This window comes from Monodon monoceros, unplaced genomic scaffold (genome assembly GCF_005190385.1).
Source record: "Monodon monoceros isolate NGI ecotype Baffin Bay Population unplaced genomic scaffold, NGI_Narwhal_1 Super_Scaffold_22, whole genome shotgun sequence".
Taxonomy (NCBI): Eukaryota; Metazoa; Chordata; class Mammalia; order Artiodactyla; family Monodontidae; genus Monodon; species Monodon monoceros.
Window position 1 is genome coordinate 36,787,809 of NW_021703779.1, and position 24,905 is coordinate 36,812,713.

Here is a 24,905-nt window from a genome sequence, read left to right on the forward strand (position 1 = left end):
ATAATTACACATACCAGGCTATTGGTATTCTTTCGTTGAAAATATTAAGTGGGTACTAAGCAGAATAAAAAAGGTACAAGGCAGAAACCAGTCCTCATTTCCCCTGCTATTCCTGAAAATGTATTAACCTAATCCACTTCCTTCTACCTGCTCTTCTCAGGACTTTTACTTTGTTCTGAATAGGAAAAAAAATCTGGAAATTAGTTAAAAGTCAGCTCTCTCGTCCCTTATTGAAAGCCTTGGAAAGCAAGAGATGATGTAAAGATATTAGTCCCAAATATCCCACTGAGCCCCTGACCCCAGCACATCATCAACAGGAGAATTAAATGATGCCAGGTTTATAAAGTTAGTAAAGCTAGTTCTAAGCTTCTGGATTAACTGCAACAACAAAAATACTAATGAAATATGGGTTTTTTTTGTATATTAAAAAAATTCAACAGATAGCACAGAAAGCTAATGATCATTTTCACTCAGTAATCTTACCTAGCTTGTATTGTCTCTATCCAGCACTGCTTATGCTGATATATAATCTAGGTAGTAGTTTATTAATACCATAAGATTAAAATAAAACAACCTTGTATCTAGCGAATACTAAGATGGAAAGTCTAACCACTGGGAAGGAATTTTGGCTGTCCCTGATCAGGGGCGTATCATTTGTTGGTCTGTGAACTCCCAAAGCTCTGTGCAATTCCTGTCCTACCAGCACTACCCTACATTTGCGTTTGCTCACTCTTCGTTTCTGTGCTGTGAGGTCCTTAAGGCAGGTGTATATTTGATCCATTTTATTACATCCACAAACTATGCCTTGAATTAATTAAGTACCAAAGAAACAACAATAGCAGCTCCCAATTAGTAAGTGTTTGTTATGTGTCAGGCACATCCCCAGGACAACACAGTAAGGTAAATATAGTACCTGACCTTTCCAGATAGGGAACTGAGGTTCAGAGAGGTCAAGGAAGGTCACAGCTAGAAGTGGTACAGCCAGGACTCAACCCCAGTGTGTCTGGATCCAAAGTGTATGCTCTTCTTGACTTACTACAGTAACTGGCCGCACTAGGAAACATAGGGGGAGCCTTCAACAAGAAGTGACGTGTGGTTTATGCATGGATATGGAGGTTAGAAAAGAACCTGAACCCTACTGGGTCAGACAATAACCAAAAAACCTTTACCAAATGTTCCTGCTTTTTGCCAGGTGTGAGGCAGGGGGTTCAGGGAAAACAGGTATGATCCCTGGTCTCAAGGAAGGGGCTCTCAGGCTGGTGTGGGAAGTAGGCATACTATACCCTGAAGGAAACAATAGAGAAGAGATAAAAAATAAAGTGGTACAGAAATAGGGCTGCCCAGGGAGGAGCTGGGACAGTCTCAGAGAAGAGGTGGATGAGCAGGAACTCAACACCTCCACCTAGGTTTCCAATGTGCTCTGGCAGACCCAGCGGATGCTTTGCTGGAAAGCACAAAGGCATCTATTGCCTGTGTCTCTAGTAGGCAAGACCCACCAGGTCAACAGGTCTATTTAATTTCCTTGGATCTGTCACCTTTTTTGAACTGATTTATAGTCTTATCTTGTACCCAAATGTGATTAACTTTGTAGGTTTTCAATCGTGAAAGGAAGCATTTGCACAGGTGTACTCAAGTTGCCTATTTCAAGCTCTGAAAAGTGCCCCTAATTTAAAGTTTCTGGAATTAGCTAGGAAAATTATAGTTTTTATTCAATTTCTCCTTTGTCTTTTCATATTGAATAAACATATATATTTGGTCTAACCTCAAAATCTTTCTTTACCCTTGATCATTTTAACACTTCCTACTGACACCTCTTCTAAGTTTCGTTATTTCTTTGAGTATGACCAGCAGAACCATATATCTCACAGATGCGTACGATTGATATCTGCAGTTCAACACCCAGCCCATGTAAAAATCTCATAATTTTTCAGTTCATTATAAAATATAAATGTACACAAAGACATTTCTGGGGCTTTTCCATTGCTATTGTTTTAAACACAGAGGCAGTAGTAATAATTAATACAACACAACACAACAACACAACACACACAAGCTCTTAAGCTGTTACTAGTATTTATTTTGCTGATCAATACTGTCATATCTGAAAGAGCTATTGACTTTCCTCAAAATCTGAAAAGGATGTTTTTCTCTATAAAACCGCTGAATAAACTTGTAACTATCTTAAAAAACAAACAAACAATAGTACATAAGTTCACCTCAGAGGGCAATTTATCTAATGGCAGGACTGTAGGTATTCTATTCACTTTTGTATTCCAGGCTGCATTTTGCAGTGTGCTTTGTACAAAGAGACACAATAAAATAGGTTCGATTAAAATGATTGTTTTCTGAGCAAATTCTAAAGAATTGCAAATAAAATATTATAATGAGAAATATGTAACCACTGAAAACAGTTTATTTTATAGCAGTTTCCTCAAAGTTACAATGAAAATTATTTTAATACTTCTATTTGTGTAACAGTTTATAATTTCCAAAGTGCTTTTCACACTTATTATCTTATGTGATTCCACAATAACCCTGTCCTGTAGACAAGTGTATTTATATTTGAAAAATCGGACGCTCATTGGGGTTAAATGACTGTGGAGCCACATCAGTGAGTACGAGAGTGAGTCTTAGAACCCAGGTCTCTAACACCTAGTCCTTCCACTACAGACTGGTCCCTCCTGAAGCCATGTTTTACCCTCAGCAACACACCTGAATAATCTGCATTTGGTAATGAGATGATATCCAATTTCTATTTTCTTTTTGACCTGAATTTTGTTTACCATATAAGGTTTATTTTCTTACGCTTTGGTCCAAACTTTCACAATGATAAGTTTATTAGAAAGTAATCAAGCCCTGTCTTCAGAATAGTATTTTGCTTTAACTTTTGCATAATTCATTTGGTAATCAAGTTTGTATCTAAAAATTAGGTTGATAATCATACATTTTAACTTTGAACGTTTCTACTTTTTCCAAGAATCTCACTGATACTTTCTAAAAAGTTTTCTACTACTGTTATGAAGTAATAATCAAAAGAAGCATAAATACATCACCTGTTTTAAAAATGTTTTCTGAGTCTATTTCTTTAGAGAAATATGCTTTAAAGGTCAATAAAACTTTGAGTCTAGAACAGTTTCATTACAAGAGTGGAAAAGTCTCATAAAAAAGTTGACTGAGTAAAAATAACCTGAAAGGAGGACAGAAAAATAAATAGTAGAATGTTAAAAACGCTCTCAATGTCAAAGTAGGTTGAGTCTGTCTTAAAACTATTTCCCCCCAGCTTTACTATAAAAAGTTTCAAACATATGGAAAGTTGAAAGAACTGTACTCACCACCTAGATTCTACAATTAACAGTTTGCGATATTTGCTTTATCACATATCTATCCACACATCAATTCATCTTATTTTTCATTCATCTCAAAATAAGTGGCAGATGGTCAACATCAGTACACTTCACCTCTAAGTACATCAGCATTGATTTTAATACTTCTCTCTCTCAGGTAAAATTTACAGAGTGAAATACACAAATCTTAAGTGTACCATTCAATGAGTTTTGATAAATGTATACACTGCATACATCTGATAAACCGCATATATACCCATGTATGCAGTTATTTCAGCAACAAAGATTTGTCTGTGTATATTTTAAAAATTATATGTATAGCTATAAAACTTAATATCACTGAGCAAATTCAGCATCTCAATCTAGTCTAGTTACTCCTGAAGAGTTATCAATAACCTCTATTTCCTATTACATTAGCAGTCCTATTTATATAACACCGAATCAGTACACATACATTCATATCACTCACTCAATTAAAGCCCTTCCTTGCAAGCACAGTAGCATTAAAAAAAATCTGCTTACTAAGGTAGAATTAAGTTAAAATTCATGAATTTAGGTGTACATTTTCATCACTCCACAAACGTTCCTTTTTGTCCCTTTGCAGTCAATCTCTCCCCCCACCCCTACCCCTGGACAACAGGTTTTATTCCCACTGTACAAAGCAAATCCTGGTTATCAGTCAAGTTATAAGCAACAGTGAATCCTGTAATGAAAACTGTATTTTGGACTTAAGCATCTGTGCTATATCCAATTCAAGTTATGAAAACTTACACATGGTGATAAATGCTTTAGATTCTTTATGTATAGATTATAGTGCAGATGCCTTAAAATTTATTAGTTAAAAGAAGTAAAAACTCTGCAAATGTATTCTGTCAGAGTACAGATACCATAATTCTAATGCCATTTTACTTGTTAAAACAATCTGTATTTCCAAATAGCAACATCACTGGGCACAAATTTGTCAAAGTACTTTAAATAACATTCTGCTGGTTGTTAAGTGCCCATTCATAATAAGGCCTTACAACTAAGGAAAAGCACTACTTGATACCTCCAAGATGTTTTCATTCCCAAATGACACAATAGGTCTGCTGATTGAAAAAAAAAAAAAAAAAAGGAGAGGGGTACTAAATCTGGAGAAACAAAAACAGTTACAAAGGGGAAGTGTCTTACATTCCAATGGTTATTAACTTGTACATAGTGGGCAGTCTCTGAGATGGCCCCCAAGATCCCTGACTCCTGGTATTCACACCCTTATATAATCAATTCTTTCCCTGGAGTGTAGGCTGGACTTATTAACTCACTTGTAACAAGCACAAGAGGGCAGAAGTGATAGGATGTCACTTCTGAGATCAGGTTATAAGGACTGTGGCTTCTGTCTTGGGTGCTCTCTCTTACTTTTGCCCTCTCTCTTTGATCATCTGTGCCAGGGTAAGCAAGCTCCTAGGCTGTGAGCAGCCCTATGGAGAGGCCCAACAGTCCGTGAGGAACTGAAGCCTGTCAACCCCCATGTGAGTGAGCATGGAAGAGGATTCCCCCTACAGCTGGGCCTTCAAATGAGATCACAGCTCTGGATGACATCTTGACTGCAATGTCATGAGAGATCTTGAGCCAGAGGTACTCAGCTAAGCCATGCTCAGATTCCTGACCAATAGAAACTGTTAGATGATAAATGCTGTTTTGAGCTTATTCATTAGAGAGCAACAGATAACTAACATACTGTGAGATTTTTATATTAAATTGGCTGCAATTTGAGCTACAAGTAATTAATGGAAGAAAGTGTGGCAATGAATTTAATTAGTAGCACCCAGATTTTCTATTTATCTTTGTCTCTTATATACTTTCCCCCCAGTAAGCACAATGTTGAGGTAAAGATTTATTCTATTATTTTAATTGAAATTATTATTGAGATAATTGGAGATTTATATGCAGTTGTAAGAAATAACACAGAGATCCCTGTATTATTTTCCTCACTGGTAACTTTTTACAGAACATAGTGTAATATCACAACCAGAATACTGACATTGATACAATCCACCCATCTCATTTAGTTTGCCTTAGTTTTACTAATACTCATTTGTGTGTATGTAATTTCTTACATACTTTTTACTTTACTGTTCTCACATACTCAAATTATATCCCTTTGTAATGAAAATCTAGCCATTACATTATTCTTTATAAATGTTCTTTCTGATGGTAGAAGTTAAGAGACATGAATCCAGGAGTTTACTTCACAGCTCCATGTCAATTAGCTAAAAATAGAGTCAGTAACAGAGTAAAAAAAACTGCTTATAGATTAAAGGAACGTTCACTTACCCTGAAAGTTTTCTTGAAAGCAAACTATAAAATAAATTGTTAGCCTTTCCCTGGAATTAATGTATTTGTGCTTGAAATTCAGATGTGAAATAATATTAAGTGCACTTAAAATTTTAACACTGCCTCTTTTTCCTCTTATGAAAGAAGTAAGCAGTTAGTATTATTTGTATAACAATGCTTCAGGAAATCAATATATCCAAGTTTTCATTGTATGGTCAAGCAGTGTTAAAATTCATAAATAAACATCTAAGCAGAAACAGCCAAGGAAAAAGTCAAGCTGATTATGAACCATGCAAAGCCAAACACTTTTGCATAAAAGATAAACCTTAGAGGAAAGCAAAGGGATACCTACTTTCTGCTGCTAGAAGTCCTAGGAGGAAGGCAGCATATGGACAAACAACAAACAGTATGATTTTAGAGCAAGCGGGTTATCAAGCCACAGTTGGGCCCAGTAGATGAGCCACAAGAAGCATGGTCTCTTAGCTGAGCCCAAAGTGAGCCCTTGTGTTCCATGAGAACATCCCCTGGGTTCTGATTCTGACTTCTTTGATTTGAGAGACAAGAACAGAATATTTCCACTTTGTTAAGTAACAAAGCAACAATACACTGTTTATCTTAAGATTAAACCTAACAAATTCTAGAGAATGTATAATGGACTAATTTCAATAATCAAAATAGGAAAAAATATATTATATAAACATTATTTTACAACGTAAACAGCATACCTAAACATGTTAAACTCTTCTTTAGATGACAAACTGATTCATTTTAAATTATTTTTTCCACTGTTAATGAAAGGCTCTGTTAAATTATTTTTTAAAAATTAAAATTATGACTTTGAATAGAATTTGCGGGGAGGAAAATAGGATTGCCAGCTTTTAATTTTGTCAAGCAAGGTCATTAAGAAAAAAAATTTAACAAACTACCATTTACTATCATTTCACAGAAAGAATAGAAAAGGCATTATCTAAAGATGAAAAACAGTCCATCTCAAGAAAGGACAGTTGGCGACCTTATACTGTTCTCTCTCTAACTCCTCCTTCCCCACCCCCTCACCCCTGCCCTACAAGCACATGCTTTATGATCACTTTTTTCTTTTTGACATGGGCTTTCTGGAAGAACGTTCAGGTAAAGATGAAAAGTGCTTTATGTTTTGTACTGTAAAACAAACCCATGCAAATTTGAGCAGAAAGGCAGTGGAAAGGATAACATTGGGAACTTAAAATAAATGATGGAGAATTAAAGGGCTAGGATTAAACAGAGAAGAATTTAGGCTTAAAATTAATGAAAATATTAAAAATAAAAATGCATTGAAAAATGAACATACAGATGTGTTAACTTATGTAAGTATAAAGCCCTTATATGAGTCTAGATAAAACATCATAGGCTTTCTGCAACTAACCATACAACCATTGCTGTTAGTTGCAGTAAAGGAAATTTGCAAAGACAGATATTTGATAAATAATGCTGACAATAATAGATAATGCCTTCCTTTAAATGGCCTAGTATTAAAAGTTAATTTTAGGAACATATGATAATTCCTGATAGCCATGTGAAATTTAGGAAAACATTAAAATTTTCTTCAAAAATTTCCTTTGTCTTTGACATCTGACTATATAAAAATTTCCTCTTCATTTAGGGTAGGTAATCAGACACTTACACTGCATAACAATTTTATCTTTTATTGATAGCAGCTGGACAGTGCCCTCAAAAGTATTTTAGAGACATTTAGCACATCGAATGAAGATACAGACTGCTTGCAAGATCGTTAAGCTCCAGAAACTTAAAAAAAAAAAAAGGCATAGGGTGAGACTACAGGAAAGGGAAGCAATATATGCAAAATTGTGAACAACTAATTTGAGGGCTTGCAGGCTACCCACAAGACAGTGTGAGAAATTTCCTTTTTAAAAAAGTAACTACTGTAATCAGAAACTATTTCAACCATATCGTTTAGAGATTGTGCTAAAAAAAACAGAAAAAAATTGGGCAATAAAAATGTATTTAATAGAAAATAAGCATAACTATAGACAATTCCTTTTCCTAAAAGAAAAATCCAGCTCTTCACAGAAAGGAATACTTAAGAGCTCATTAAAGTCTTGCTAAGCAGAGGTAAATATTAAAGGGCAACATTAAAGATTAGGTCTTTGAGGCTGTTGCAAGGCCCATCCTGCTCTCTTCCCATTTCTAAAGATGAAAATGGTATTAGAGATCTTGACCCAAAATCTCTAAATATATTCCAAGTATGTGACTATATCATGTAGCCACAGTACAACATAAAACTGTTACTAGATTCACTCCCCCTAGAAAGGGTTAACTGTAACCTGAGTGTGAGGAAGGAAGAAGGAGGTCTGAGCTAACAACAACAGAAAGCTACAAAATGGACTGGAAGAAAAAAAGACAGATGTGAAACAATAGGGAGTGGTGGGGAATATACCTATAACACAACTACGCCTTGCCTTGCCTTTCCTGTGGGAAGGACTCTGGATAATTACCAAGTCAGCACAAGAGGAAAAGAGCAAGTCCTCCTCAGAGTCTCTTCTCTAAGATTCCCATTTATGAATGCTTTTGGAAATCACCTTCACTCAAAAGAGGAAGATTCACATCCCAATTGGTAAAGGTCAAAATAAGGAACTATATAGCTGCTGGAATGGGAAATTTGATCCCGTTATTTTGCACAAGGTATAAGCACATACCAATTGGTAAGAAACTCTCTGTGTGTATATGCGCATGTGAGCAGGTATGTGCACATACGTGTATAACAGAGGAAGGAAGAAGCATAAATACTGACAAATTGCTCATGGTTCCAACATGTAAGAAGCTTAGCACATCCATTCTTCCTATATGGCTACCAGTGAAGGACAAACAACTCATGCTTTAGGAAGGGCCCTGGGCCTTGATTCCAATGCTGATGCACGAATATTGAATGAGCCAGTCCGAGAGTACAAAAATCAAATCACTAGCGCAAAGTCAACCACATGACAAATACTGAGTAATTCTAATGAAAGAAAGAAAAGTTGAGGCCAGAGGACATATGATATAGGAGTTAAGTAAATAAATACACAAATAAAAATTAAAAACTGTAACACATATACATGCATTTACATATACATATAAATGGGTCCTATGTATTTTTAGTAAATAATCCTTGAGAATACCTCACTGGTAAGGTGGAAATCTGAGCATTTTATAAAATAATTTTGTGAACATTAGTGGGTTTTTTCAGGAGTATCTATATACATTTCATCAAAATAGGCAATTCTTCTTCTATGCTCCTCTCCCTTGAATGCTTGTGTAGACTTGCTATAGACTTTATAAAAAGAGATGAACTTGTAAATTGTTTCTAGAGATAATTCACAAGACAGCTTTACATTGAAAGATTCAATTAAAAGCAGTGCTGTTCCAAAGTCTGATCTGCTACAGTTGACATGGGGAAAATCTTACATCGGAAATTTCTGTTGAGGTAGAAGGTAATCACAAAGATTCAAAAAGACTGACTACAAATGTTGGATTGGATGAAGTGCAGTGTTGGGTCTGGAGGGGAGAAAGGGGAAGAAGTATTTCCGAGATTCAAAAAAGTGAAATGTCAGTTTGGAGCAGTAGGGGAAAGCAATTTCGGTATTAAAATGAAAAGGAATCAGACACATGTGGATGGAATTTGGCTGCTGACAAACTTCCTTAGAATCCCATGGAGGATCTGACTAGATTCACAGAAAAAGTTTATTCATAATGGAAGAGAAAGGACGTAGACACTAAATGATTCACACTGGTGAATGAATGAATGATTCAATTACCTGAGGAGGTAGGGTCTTCGGAGAAGTCTGGCAACTCTTCAGGGGGATCCCCATAGAATGAGTTGAATTTGTGACTTGAAACAGCTGCTAGTACTGCACCCTAAAGCAAAGAGATGAAAAAAATATATATATATTTTAAAATTTTGTTTTTGTTTTTGGCCATGCTGCGTGGCTTGTGGGATCTTAGTTCCCTGACCAGGTATTGAACCCAGGCCCTTGGCAGTGAAAAGTGCAGAGTCCTAACCAATGGACCGCCAGGGAAGTCCTGAAAAATATATATTGATATTATTAAAAGAAATACAATAAACAACAAGGTCCTACTGTATAGCACAGGGAACTATATTCAATATCCTATGATAAACCATAATGGAAAAGAATATAAAAAAAGAGAATGTATATATGTATAACTGAATCACTTTGCTGTACAGTAGAAATTAATACATTGTAAATCACCTATACTTCAATAAAAAATATTGATAAAAAGAAATACATAAATACAAAAAAGTTAATTACCAAATATTTGTTTAAGAATTATTCAGAAGGTCAAATATATAGGAGATGATAGCTAGAAAAGAGGTGGTTTTAAATAATTTTGGATTCCTTTAGATAAATCACACACGCACATACCAGACCAACACTGTTGAGGATTGTAAAAGTATTATGAAACCATTTACATCTTGAACTTAAACATATACTAGATAATGAAATATTCTGCAGTCACTATAAAATGATGCTGCAGAAGAGTGTTTACTGAAATGATAAGGTGTTTGTGATGAATTACACAAAAAAAGGTTTTAAAAAATCTGTAGTAGTATGATCTTATTTTTGAAAAAAAAGTTAATAAAGATATAAAAGACCGAATATATACCAAAATGTTAATAGTATTAATTATCCCTGGGTAGTAGGAATGTGAGTCATTTTTCTTTTTTTAAATCTTTTTTTCCTTTCTTTTTGATATTAATAATGACTATGTGTTACTCTTGTACAGTATTCTCACTCAGGCCACCCAGCAGAATCAACTACATGTTGACTCTTCTAAACTTCATGCATAGCCTCCCTTGATTCCTAGTTGAGAACCACTGTCATATTGAGTCCATGATATCCCTTAAGACTACTGGGTAGAAAAATGTTGGGAATTATTGTTTCAGTAACAATAAGAACAATAAAAGTTATTTTGTATGTGTTGAATCACGTGAGTGTTAGGTGGAGGTCAGAATATCCAGGTGTGTTCCTGGGCTCTGCCACTTTCCATCTGCATGACCTTACTTGATTTAATCATTTAACCTCTTGAGGTTTTCTCATTTGTAAAGTGAGGATATTAAAACTGACATAGCTTACCTTACGTGATTGTCAAAAGTCATAATGTTTATGAAAGTGCTTTGCAAATCATAAAGCATTTTGTAAGTGCAAATTATTACTAACCCTACTAATATGTAGCTAGAACCTGAGTAGAGCCTTTGCTGCTTTAGGGAGAATTGCTCACTTAGGTAGTCTAAGTATCATATCACCCTAGTAGTCTAAGTGTAAAGTAGCTTAAGTCTAAATTTTAAATATTGAACTCTTGGATTTTTCTGAAAAGAAAGATCAAACTTTTGTGTATATAGGTATTTATTAAATATCATTAATAATCACAATAATAATAAAGTTAATAATTACTAATAATTCTAATAACATTATTAATGGAAACACATTTCTACAAGGTTCATTTTTTTGGGGGGTGGTTATGTTAGGGTTTCTTTCTACAAATATAAACTGAAAAAGAGCAAATATAAACAGAAAGGGAAGAGCAAAAAGTAGAGAAGTGATCTTGATGATACCATTCCAGGCAACTTTTTTAGATTTCCAATAGTCCAGGGTTAATGCATGAGAGGTTCTTATGCAGAATTTTATGGTCAGCTACCATGATGGAAAAAACAGTACTGAATGCTGAGTTCTTCTTTCTGTAGTAGAAGCTTATTTCACTTTACATATTACACATGTTCCCTAAAAGCTGGGTGAAAATGGAATTTTTATAGATCAAAGTACATGTTTCCCATACACTGAAACTAAAATTTTAGAGATGCTTTATTTTTATTTCCAAATGAAGTTCAGCTGAGTTTCTTAATATGTTAGTTTTATGTTTCAAGGCCTGTTCTAGTTACCACTATAGTCAAAGATCTAGAAATACTTATACTGGGAAAGCACTATTTAAAAGAGCCCTGAGAGGTAAATTCTTTTGAAACAATAGTAGCAAGTTCCTAATTTATCTGTCTTATGGTTAGCAGTTTTGTTTATTTAGCTCTCTAAACTCAGTGACTGCATGTGGTTCAAAAATTCAATGCAAAGCTATTATGTAAAACAGCAAAATGGTTCCAGAACAGTTTATGGATTTATAGAATTTTATTGGAGTTGGAGAGTCAACCTTCAAGATGATTCATTCTAGGAGACTCATTTTGCAGATGAAGAAACTGAGGTCTAGAGAGGCTTAGTAACCTATTAAGGTTGCTGCCAACTTAGAGACAGAATCAAGAGTAGACAGAATGGAGGTCTTCTGACTACTCTTCCCAGTTCGAGGGTTTTTACTATACTAGGGGTCAAAAATATTTTCCTGTAAAGGGCCAGACAGTGAATATTTTAGGCTTGCAGGGCATATAGTCTCTGTTGTAACTATTCAACTCTGCCATTTAGCATGAAAGCAGCTATAGACTATATGTACATGAATTTCCATCACTGTATTCCAATAAAACTTTATATATATAAACAGAAATATAGATGTATTAATTTGTGAAATCGTAAAGCTCTTATGTGAGTGCTTTGGTCCCCAGATTGTAGTTTGCCAACCCCTCTACTACACTGTTGCTATTGAAGAGCCTGTGGATATAACAACATAAAACCAGATCTTATACAAGTAGTTCTTCAAACTTTCCAGTTTATTAAATCCTTCGTAAAGAAGTTTTCTATCTACTTTAGTTTAGAAGATATACTTCAGTATATCTTACTTATACTTCAGTAAGTTTTGAGAGTAAAACATAACAATTTTGAGTTAAGACGACCATTCACGGGCTTCCCTGGTGGCACAGTGGTTAAGAATCCGCCTGCCAATGGAGGGGACACAGGTTTGGTCCCTGGCCTGGAAAGATCCCACTTGCCACGGGGCAGCTAAGCCTGTGCGCCACAACTACTGAGCCTGCACTCTAGAGCCCGTGCTCTGCAACAAGAGAAGCCATGACAATGAGAAGCCTGCGCATCGCAACGAAGAGTAGCCCCTGCTTGCCTCAACTAGAGAAAGCCCATGTGCAGCACCGAAGAACCAACACAGCCAAAGATAAAAACAAATAAATAAATAAATATATTTTAAAAAAAAGACAGTAATTCACAATCTGATTACTAATATTAATGATGCAATTTTTTTTTTTTTTTTTTGTGGTACGCGGGCCTCTCACTGTTGTGGCCTCTCCTGTTGCGGAGCACAGGCTCTGGACGCGCAGGCTCACCGGCCATGGCTCACGGGCGCAGCCGCTCCGCGGCATGTGGGACCTTCCCGGACCGGGGCACGAACCCGTGTCCCCTGCATCGGCAGGCGGACTCTCAACCACTGCGCCACCAGGGAAGCCCAATGATACAATTTTCTACTAAGCAAATTAACCTAGAAAGGAGAAGGCAGATTTTAAATTCAAAGAAAAAGCGAACTACAAGTAATTAAGCTCAATCATAATTGTAGCTAATATGTCAAACATCAAAATGGAACACTCCCCACTAGATGATTCTGTGTCTCATTTAAGGAAGTGGAAAACAAACAAAGAAAATGGTCAGCTCAGACTTCTGCTAAGTTAAGCTACTGTACATGCACTTAGGGAAGCAACAAAGTTATTAAGTAAGGAACAGGAGAGTTGAACACAGATGAATTACTGACTTGAAGACAGAGTCAAAAGCCAATACCCCCTTTCTGGTGCCCCCTAACTGAGCTCAGAAACAAGTACCATGAAATCTGATAGGCCCAAGGGCAGGGAGGTATAGTTTTAAAAGTCTAAATACAAAACACACAAGTATGAGATATAGAAAACTGGCTTTGCACCCAAGTGGCAAGGACACACAATCATTTTGTGATATACTGAGGGGGCAAAACGCATCACAGGGACATACAAATTCAAGTGTGACTTAAGAATTTGAGAGAGGATCATCTTACTAAGATTCAGAACACAACTCAAAACCGTAAAAAGGGTGGAGAATTTGGAGTGGTTGAGGCTGACCAAAAGGCTAGAAAATCATTTCGAGCCAGAAATGTTAAAGGATTTAGGTTGACTACATGTAAGAATTAGGTCCTAGATGATAATGAGGTAAGATCATTAATTAACTCAGAACTTCCCATCTCTCTCATATAGTCACAACCAAAGTTATCATTCAGTTTAGTCCATAGCCTATGTGTATTTGATACTTAGGCATAATCTAAACAAAAGTCGAAAAGCTAGAGTTTCAAAATTAAGTCAGGGCATATGATTAAAGGAGGCTGATTCTGAAATATAGAGTTTATTACTCCCAAAGTTAGACAGTCTAGCTTTTGAAAGTCACGTCAATTATTATTTATGTAACTGTTCATACCAGAATAACCATTTTCAGGTTTAGAATCAAAGTGCCTTTTGGATACCAGATTTACTGCTCTGAGGAGCTGGAGCCTGCAACCTCTCTGCTAATTTACTGTTCTCTCCTGTAATTAGAGGACTCTGCGTAAGTGCTGGTTTTCATTAGGGCACAAAGGTCCTCGATAAATCTTTAAGGTAGCTCTTGATGAACTGATAGAAGGGGGAAGATTGACAAAAGGCAGCTAATTAAAGCTTCCTGGTTGACCTCTCAAAAGGTGCTGCTTAGGTGTAGCCTCACTCTTGCAGATAGCAGTGCTGTACAACAGAACTTTCCGTGATGACAGCAATGTTCTATACCTGTACTGCCCAATACTGTAGCCACCGGCCACATGTGGTACTGAGCACTTGAAATGTGGCTAGTGCAACTGAGAAATCAAATTTTAAATTTTATTTAATATTAATTAAAATTAAAAATTAAGTAGCCACATATGCCTAGTGGCTATTGTATTGGATAGTGAGTACTGGAAAATGGCATTCCTAAACAAATTTTTTCTAGTTCTATAAACTGTAGGAACCCAAGAGACCGACTGGTAAGTCAGAGAAGTAATGCAGGCTATATTTTTGCAATTTGCAAAATCAATAAAGGAAAATTATAGGAAGTTATCAGAAATCTCCCTCACTTTCTGTATATACAAGGAATAAATGGTTTTATCCTCTAAATCGAATTACACAGATTCAACTCACCCTTTCCTGAAGTGATTGCAATAAACTTACCCAAATACAGAATATTGCATCTATTTGTACAGAATATCTTTGACATACTTCACTATAGGGAAATTTGCTTTCTAATTCATGAAGCAAAGGGAATGATTTCTAGAACAGATTTCCTGCTGAGCCTCTTCCCTAGATAGACAAGCTCAGACACCCACAGCCCCTTTCCACACCTCGCCCCCTTGCACAGTAACTCCTTCATATAAATGGCACCCAGAGTTAGAGTACAGGTATGCCTCCTTAAGAGACACATACCCACAGAGCACAGATTTTCCAGACAGTCTGGATCACACAGTCTGTCCCATGCATCCTAATATTCAGTCTGAGAAAATACAATCCTCATATCTAGTCCTGTACTCAGGACTATGTAGTTTATATAAGAAGTATTATTTTTAGAGGATGTAAACAAACTGAAGTATTAAAATTCTAGAGCTCGGTATGAAATAAAAGGAGGGGAAAAATTCAACATATGAAATGTCTGATAACCAAAATGGTGAAAAGAAATTTTCCATCATCATTCACACGTGTAAAATAAAATAATGAAAGAAAGAAAGGAAAATAAAAAGAAATGTGTGATAATTCAAATCACATGTAGGGTTCTATAAACTTTTAAAACCTACAGTTCGAAAGATAGCCTGAAAAATGATGTCAATGCTTTATACTTGTCCAAATAATTTTCTCATTAGGGATTTGTTGTGTCCTGTAGCTTGCTGAATAGGTTAAATGCCAAAATGAATGTATGAATATGGAAAGGAACAATTTCTGATTGCTGAGTACTGACAGTATTATAACCAATAATGAGTAACAGTCTTGAAATTTCAGTAGAGTAAAATGAATAATGTTTTATGTTCTGGCATAAAATAGTTTCACAAAACTTTCAGAATGAGAAAAAGGTTCAACTGCAAAAATAATAAGCTCACTACCAAAAATACATTAAAATTTATAAACAGGTATAAGCCTTTTGGAAGGTAAGTTATTCATAGAGATCAAAAATCTTAAATACATGTATACACTCTGATGCCAACAATTCCAGTAGCAAAGAACTTACCCTAAGGATATAATCAGAGGTGTACAAAGATTAGTGAAAATAGAGTCAATGCAATAGTATTTATGGTTGTGGAAAACTGGAAGCAATGTCCATGTCCAACAGCTGGTTAATTAAATTATGATATGTACATATGATGGAATTTTGTAGACCAATTACAAGTTTGTCCTTTAGAGTAATGACTCTCAATAAGGTAAACTTATCAGAATCACCCATGGGGCTTTTTCAATAAACGCATGCCCCTCCAACCTCTTGCATGCCTGGGGCTGAGGCAGGGAGGGATGGGTAGTGTCTTGGCTGAGCTGACTGGTGTGGTGAGCTACTGTTACTATGCGAATGTGTTATGTCCTTCAAGTGTGCCAAAGTGAAAGCCAGTATTTAAGAAGACTCTTTTGTCATATGGTATAGAAAAAAAGTAGGTTATGTGGAATTCACATAACATAAAACTAACCTTTTTTTTTTTTTTCTTTTGCGGTACGCGGGCCTCTCACTGCTGCGGCCTCTCCCGTTGCGGAGCACAGGCTCCGGGTGCGCAGGCCCAGCGGCCATGGCTCACGGGCCCAGCCGCTGCGCGGCACGTGGGATCTTCCCAGACCGGGGCACGAACCCATGTCCACTGCATCGGCAGGAGGGCTCTCAACCACTGCGCCACCAGAGAAGCCCAAAACTAACCATTTTAAAGTGTACAATTCAGTGCTAAGTAGTACATTCACAATGTTATGCGGCCACCACTTCTGTCTAGATCCAAAACATCCTCATCACAACCCAAAAAGTCCCTATACCCATTAAGCAGTCACTACCCAGTGCCTGGCAATCACCAGTTTGCTTTTTGTCTCTATGGACTTACACACATAAATACCTATTCGAGATATTGCAAATAAATGGAACCATCCAATATGTGGCCGTTTATGTCTTTTACTGCATGTCAATATCCAATTGTCCCAGCACCATTTGTTGAAAAGACTATTCCTTTCCCATAGAATTGCTTTGGCGTTTTGGTTGAAAATCAACTGACCATAAATATAAGAGTTTATTCCTGAACTCTTGATTCTCTTCACCAATCTACACGTCTAACCCTATACCATACCAGTACCACAGATACTATAGCTTTATAGTAAGTGTTGGAAAATATAAGTCCTCCAACTTTGTTCTTTTTCAACAGATTGTTTTGACTATTCTTGGTCCTCTGCATTTCCATGTAAATTTAGGATCAGTTTGTCAATTTCTGCTAAAACTTTGATAGGGATTGTGTTCAACCTACAGACCAATTTGGGAAGAATTGCCATCTTAACAATATTGAGTCTTCCAATCCACGAATATTAAATATCTCTTCATTTATTTAGATCTTCTTTAATTTCTCTCAGCAATATTAGTTTACAAGTCTTAAAATTCTTTTGTTAAATTTATTCTTAAGTGTTTCATTCTTTTTGATGCTATTGTGAATGGAACTGTTTAATTTCATTTTAAGATTGTTCATTGCTCATATATAGAAATACAACTCAATTTTATATACTGATCTTGTATCTTGCAACCTTGCTGAACTTATTATTTCTAATAGATATCTGCAGATTCCTAAGGATTTTCTATATACAAGATCATGTCATCTGTAAACAAAGACAACTTTACTTTCTTTCCAATCTGGATGCCTTTTTTTTTTGGCCTGACTACTAGAGCCTGAGAATCTGTATTTTTAATAAGTTCCCAGGTGATGTTGATGGTCTGGGGATCACACTTGGAGAGCCACTGCTCTAAAGAATGTATATCACAGGATGGATATGACACTAGAGGAAAGATACTAGAGTCACTAGAAGGGGAGTGACTATTACAATATATCACAGGTATAAGATCCTTTCTTTCTAGATACTGTGAAGGAAAATGATGATCAAAATGGTCAGAAAAGTCTAAGCATCATTACTTTGGAAGAAACACATAAATAGAGATTATTCAGTGACATTTTTGGTGTTCTGTAATTTTTTGAAAGTCTTTAAAAATCTCAAAGATGTAAATGATGTTACTGGGGAAAAGCTAAAATGGTATGGAGCGTACATTTAGGAATTACAGTTGTTAATAAATAGAGACCAAATCAAAGGTATTAAGTATTAAAATAATAATAAAACAATAACAATAAAATGTTAATAGAAAATAATATCTATGGAGCACGTATGACTGCTAGGTACCATTCTAACTGCTATATTAATTCATTAAATGCTTACAACCCTATGAGTTAGCGATTATTATTATCCCCATTTTATAGACAAGGAAATTGAGGCACACAAAATTTAAATAACTCGTTCAAGGTTACACAGCTAGTGTCAGAGTCAGAATTCACCTAAGGCGATGTAGCTCTAGAGGTCACTCTTTCCCATAACACTATACTCATTCACTTTCTTCTTGCCACTGACAATAAAAATTTCCTACCTCTGACTTAGTAATAAAATCAATTTTCTACTGCTCTGTGTGAACTTCAAAGGGAATCATAATAATTAGGGCGTTTCCCACCATTTGATGGAATTAAAACCAGTGTCTAGGTAGAAGGATGGGTACCTAGCTGTTCATTTGTGAAAATAAATTGTGTGGTGGGCTCTGAAAGTCAGGGAAGTTGCAATCTGTGTTCTAGAAGCTCACAGAAATGGCAGAATGAGAATTAGTTTCTTGAGATTAGGTATAACAAGCTTTAACCAGGGTGGCTGAATACACAAAGGAATACAGCCTTACCAGAAGCTGAAAAAAAACTCAGTGATAACCCTGCTGATGCTCCTAATTCTAGGTTGTTTGGTGGGTCTTAAATTTTAAAGAGGCTTGCAAAGGGATGTGGTAAATTCACATGACCCCTCTCTGCTGTGACAGCTTGCTCCTGTCCAAATGAATCTTAGTCACCACTTTGGCTATTTTAGGCCCAAGTCTGATTCAGTGGCTCTGGGAGAAATACAGCATGTGTTTCTTGTGAGGGGGCAAGCCTGAGCCCTACAGTAAACGGCTTTTATTTGGGCAATGAAGGGTTCAATCCCAGACAGGGTAATGTCACACTGGCCAAAGCAACAATAGAGTTAAAAAGACTTTAGGGAAGAATTGAGAAAGAAGTATAATTAATAGCTTCTTTGGGAAAGAAATTAACTTCAAAAACAGCTAACCATTCACTTTGGATAAGATTTTTTTTTCTTTTGTAGGCCATACTGGTTCAGGTGTATAGCAAAGCAAAACACCAAAAGTCTTGGGAAACTTCTTTGGGCACCATCTCAATAATGGCATGTCATTAATAATTATTGTTTTGCCGAGGATTTTTAAATAGAGAAGAGCCAGTTTGTACCCCTGACTGCAAAAACAACTAGGAAAAAGGCTTAACTGGGAATAATCATCACCAACAGTGACATGTTAGAATTTCCCTTGCTCTACAGTTGCACTCTCCAATAGAACTTTTTGCAATGATGGAAATGTCCTATATCTGCTCTGTCCAATATGGCAGCCACTAGCCACATATGGTTGCTGAACACTTGGAATGTGCTAATGTGACTGAGGAACTGACCTTTTTTTAAAAAATTAATTGATTAATTAATTTATTTATTTTGGCTATGTTGGGTCTTTGTTGCTGTGTGTGGGCTTTCTCTAGTTGCGGTGAGCAGGGGCTACTCTTCGTTGCAGTGCACAGGCTTCTGCTTGCGGTGGCTTCTCGTTGTGGAGCACGGGCTCTAGGCACATGGGCTTCAGTAGTTGTGGCATGCAGGCTAAGCAGTTGTGGCTTGCAGGCTCAGCAGCTGTGGCTCGTGGGCTCAGCAGTTGTGGCTCGCGGGCCCTAGAGCGCAGGTTTAGTAGTTGTGGCGCCACAGGCTTAGCTGCTCCGCAGCATGTGGAATCTTCCCGGACCAGGGCTCAATCCTGTGTCCCCTGTGTTGGCAGGCAGATTCTCAACCACTGCACCACCAGGGAAGTCCCGGAACTGACCTTTTAATTTTAGTTAATTTAGATTTAAAATGCTGCATGTGGCTAGTGGCTAATATGTTGGCCAGTTCAGCTCCGTATGATAATACTGTAGCCTACATAGTTTCCTGAAAATTCATATAAATGTTCTTATAAATCTAGAGTTGAATACAATCATTCACATATTTCAGAAGTCAAATAACAATGAATTAATAATATTATTGCAACTTATGACATATCTGAAAATACTTATGAAGAGAAGTTTTATAGTTGGCAGGAGTCACATGGCTAAGGAGGACTCATCTAATCAACCACTTAGAGGACAGAGCTAAGTTTTTTAATAGTAATTAAAGTAAGTCAAATATAAGTTAATTTTAAGACCATAATATAATAGTTTCCTCTGTTGGGGGGAGGAGGGAAATGCTGTCCCATAAGATTTTTGCCCAGTGCTGAAAGATTCCATTATTTTATTCTGGGTCTTTTTCAAAAACCTCAAAAACCTTTTAAAGTCAAATGGGCCCTCCACATGAAGTAAATACTGTGTTTCGTTTGTTTGTTTGTTTGTTTTTGGTGGGGTGGAGGATAGGGAGCGTGGTAGACGGGAGAAAGGTACTCTAGGAAGAATAAAGAAAAAGTGAGAAAAGTGATTTGAAAATATTTTCTGGTAGACCACGGTAGTGGGGATTTTGACTGCTTTGTGATGGCTGTTCAACCCTAGTTCCAACTCTAATTTGGTATTATTCCCATTGAACTAAACTCACATTTTCTGACAAAATATTTAAGTTTGAGAAAGCATGGCCTAGATTAAAATTCAACAATAATGGATAATAATAGCAAATTACTATTTTTAAAGTAATTATATCTCTGCTATGAATTTTAGAGATAACATAAATCTAAAATGTGATTAATCTTCCATTTATTATAACTTATTGTTTGGATTTGTACTTAGATATTACCTTAAATGACTTAAAAAACCAAAATCTTATTGAAATAATGGTAACTTTTGGAAGTAAGAATTTAGCTGTAAGAAAGCAACAGCCAATACCAGGATAATATTTATGGGCACTGAAACAGAATAAAAACATTATCATCAACTGCCTCTATCTGGCTTTTTGATGATTTCTTTAATTTACCTTTAGTTTCCTCCTTGCATTAAATTTCCTCAGTTGTTCTACTGTTTCTGGAAGATGAATCTTGTAGGCATAACGATCCCGCTCCTATAAAAGATGAAAGATAATGAACACACATAACTGTTTAAAAGAGTGAAGGTGCTTAATCTAAATAAACAGTAAGCCCAAACTGGATATGAAGGTCAAAACTGATAGTAAAATATTATTTCATTTTCAGCAATAACAAAGGGCTAAAATAATGGTCCATGTAATTTTCAGATATATGGCTATGTGGCTAAAACAATTAATCATAATTACTAGGAAGGTATGAAGTTACCTTTGATACAATCTTGTCAGGTAAAATGAGCCTTTAAAAAATTAACTCCACAACTAACTCAGCATTCTGAGTTGTCAGGAATAACTGGATTTAAAAAAAAGTCACAGTGGGCTTCCCTGGTGGCGCAGTGGCTGAGAGTCCGCCTGCCGATGCAGGGGACACGGGTTCGTGCCCCGGGTCCGGGAAGATCCCACATGCCGCAAAGTCACAGTATCTTCAAACTAGGACAAACTTTTCAAGGCCATCTAATTCAACCACTTCCCAATGTGGGATCCCCTGCAATCCCTGATGGATGATCATTCTGTTTGACCTCATACAACAGATTACTTTATGGCAGCCCACTACAATTTTAAGAAAGTGAAAAAATTCTTACTCAGCCTGGTCCCACATCTGGTTTGTATGGACTAGCTCTTCTCCTTGGGGATCATAGAGCAAACATACTACCTCTTCCATATAATACCCCTTTAGTAGTTAAGAGGGGGATCATGCTTCCACTAAATCTATTCCTCTCTGTGATAACATCTCCAGTTGCCCCAACTTCTCGTGTATATTTCAATCTGCATTTCATTCTCCTTGTCTCCCTCTTTGATTCTAGTCTAATTTGTCAGTGTATCTGGAAGATTTTATGCTACAAGTATTTATTTTAGAAATATTTCTTGAGTGCCTACTATATGCCAGGCATTGTTCTATGCTCTTGGGATTAACAAGTAAACAAACCCAGCAAAGATTCTGGCCCTCATGTAGCTCATATTTCAGTGGGAGAAGATAAGAAAATACAAAAAAAAAAAGGTAAATTATCAAGTATGTTAAGAGTGCTATGGAATAAAGCAAAAAGTAAGGCAGGGTAAAGGTACATTGCAATTTAAAATAGGATGGTCAAAGTAGGCTCAACTGAGAAAGTGATATCCAAAAGAGGTGAGAGAGTGGGTCTAGGCAGATAGAACAACTAATGCAAAGGCCTTTCAAAGGAGAGAGTGTACCCGAAATTTTCAATAAATAGCAAGGAGACCCATGTGTGGAGTAAATAGTAGATCAGATTAGAGAAGTGGCAAGGCTGGTGGAGGGCATAAAGGGCCTTTGGCTTTTATTCTGAGTGGGAGATGGAGCAACTGGGGGGTTTTTGAGCTGGAGTGACGTGATCTGACAAGTTTAGAGGAACACTCTGGTTGTTGTGTTGAGAATAGATTGGAAGGGGGCGAGGGTTTAAAAAAAAAAGGCAGGGAGACCAGTTAGGAGGTTATTGTAGTAATCCAGGGGAGAAATGATGGTAGATGAAACCAGATGGAAACAATAAAAAGGGTGAAAGGGAGATAAGACTCTGAATGTAATTTGTTTTGTTTTCCCGAAAAAGTTTTACTGAGGTATAATTAGCATACAATTAACTGCACATGTACGATGGGATAAGTTTTGACATATGTATATAAACATAAAACTATCACCACAATCATAACGAACATATCCATCACTCTCAAAAGCTTCCTGTGTCTCTGTCATCCCCTTCCCCATCCCCAGGCAATCACTGATCTACTCTCCCGTTACCTGAGATTAGTGTGCATTTTCTAGAATTTTATATAGATGGAATAATACAGTACATGTTAATTATTGTCCAACTTCATTCACTCAGCCTAAATATTTTAACTTCACCCATGTTGTTGCATGTACCAATAGTTCATTCCTCTTTATTGCTGAGGGGTATTCCATTGTATAGATGTACCATAAACTTGTTTTTTCAGTCACCTGTTGATGGACCCTGGGTTGTTTCCAATTTTTGCCTATTATGTATAAGGATGCTGTGAACATTAATGTACAAGTCTCTGTATGGATATATGTTTCATTTCTCTTAGGTAAATACTTAGGAGTAGAATGGCTGGGTCATTTTATAAGAGTATGTTTAACTTTTTAAGAACCTGCCCAACAGTTTCCCAAAGTGGTTGTACCATTTTACATTCCCATAGGATTGTATAAGTTCCAGTTGTTCAACATCTGCACCTACACTTGGTGTGTTTAGTCTTTTTGATTTTAGCCATTCTGATATATGTGTGTATAGGTATTTCGTTGTGGTGTTAATTTGTATTTCTCTAATGACTAATGATGTTGACCATCTTTGCATGTGTTTATTTGCCATCTGGATACCATATAATATTTTCAAATTAAGTCCAAGGTCACATTATGATTATTTTGTAACTAAAATTTCTCTTTGTATGTGAACTACTTCTAAAATCAAATGTTTTGGTATCATGTACTTACAAATTTACTTTTGAATTTATGTAGGATTTTACAGTCAGTCCTGTCAACGCTTCACCTTATTATCAGTGAAAATTCCTAAGGAATGAATACAAACACTTGAAAATTTATTTTCTATATTAATGACTAATAGTAACAAGAGTTCCCTGGAGAGCAAAATGATAATCTTGAGTACACATACAACACTCAAATGTCAAAATGACTCCAAGTTTTATTTCTGCTGGATTCCATGTGCTAAACATCTTAGAAATAATTTCATTATCTTTAGGGGCTTAACATCCTTTTCCTGCACTGAGCCAAAATAGGTTCACCAATACAGAAGACATAAGAATTTATCAAATAATTAACTAGCAGAGAGAAGGATAAAATTACTATTTTAGAACAAGCAATGGAATCTTTTCGTGGATTTGTTATTGCTTGTAGATTACAAATTTTAATTGTGTTAGGTCTGGCGATATTTAATTAACATACACTGAAGAACAAACATCAAAATGGGTTTTACATTATTTTTTGAATAAAGATTATTTTGTATCATGATACAGGGGAAAAAAAAACCCAGGGAAGGTTTTATAAACAATAAGAAGAAAACAAACAAACAAAAAGGTACTGCATAGTATAGTAGGAAGACAACGGTCCTGGAGTTGAAAGACTTTTGTTCAAATTCTGGGTCATTTAGGTCTAGCTGTATGACCTTACATTCTCTCAGTATCAGTTGTGCCTTTTTTCAAACTAATCTTACAGGATTGTTATGAAGATTAAATGAGATGCTGTATAGGTACATGTTTGGTTTCCCTGAGTTTTAATAATCACTTTTATTAGTCAAGACATGGAAATCTCCGACATAAAAAAGTTTAGGAGCTTTTAAAAGTGTGTGTGTGAGAACAAATAGTTTACTAAATAATCTTGGCTATTTTCTAACTGAAAACATGTTCCGATTACATAAGAAAAAAGGTAAAAATAGAACAGTGAGAATTACAGAGGAACAAATCTGTAACACATTTTTAATTTTTAAAACTTACTCACTTTATTCATTTCCAAAAAAGGTGAACCTAGTTACAGCATGTTTTTGAATAGAGAGTCTAAGGCTGCTATGTCCAGTATAGTAGCCACTAGGTAAGATATATTTACATATTTTAAATATAATAATATGATAAATATTTAAATATTCAGTTGTACTAGCCACATTTCAAGCACTAAACAGCCAACATGTGGCTAGTGTCTATCACATTGGACAGTGCAGATATAAACACTGCCCTCATGGCAGAAAATTCTTATTGGACAGAGCTAGTAGGGGGTCTTTCCTTATTACTACTACTGAACTGAGGCTAAAATCTAACTAAATTTCACTTAAAATGAAATTGTTCAACATTTTAGGCATATGTAACAGAAAAAATTTCCACTGCTTTTTAAGAAAAAGGGGGGTTTCATTCCCTTTCTCAAGCCCTTTGTAGTCTTTGCAGATAGTACAACTGTGATC

At 36.1% G+C, this 24,905-nt stretch overlaps 1 protein-coding gene across 8 annotated transcripts in view; it reads right to left on the reverse strand.

The window, feature by feature from the left end:
• The window catches only part of CASK (calcium/calmodulin dependent serine protein kinase), a 386,526-nt gene that overhangs the window by 94,278 nt on the left and 267,343 nt on the right, over positions 1-24,905 (reverse strand). For all 8 annotated transcript variants that reach the window (XM_029240361.1, XM_029240363.1, XM_029240356.1 and 5 more), the window contains exons 9-10: positions 20,872-20,955; positions 9,449-9,548 (exon numbers count right to left, since the gene is read on the reverse strand). In XM_029240361.1, coding sequence (XP_029096194.1) covers positions 9,449-9,548; positions 20,872-20,955 — 184 coding nt within the window. The remainder of the gene's footprint in view (positions 1-9,448; positions 9,549-20,871; positions 20,956-24,905) is intronic.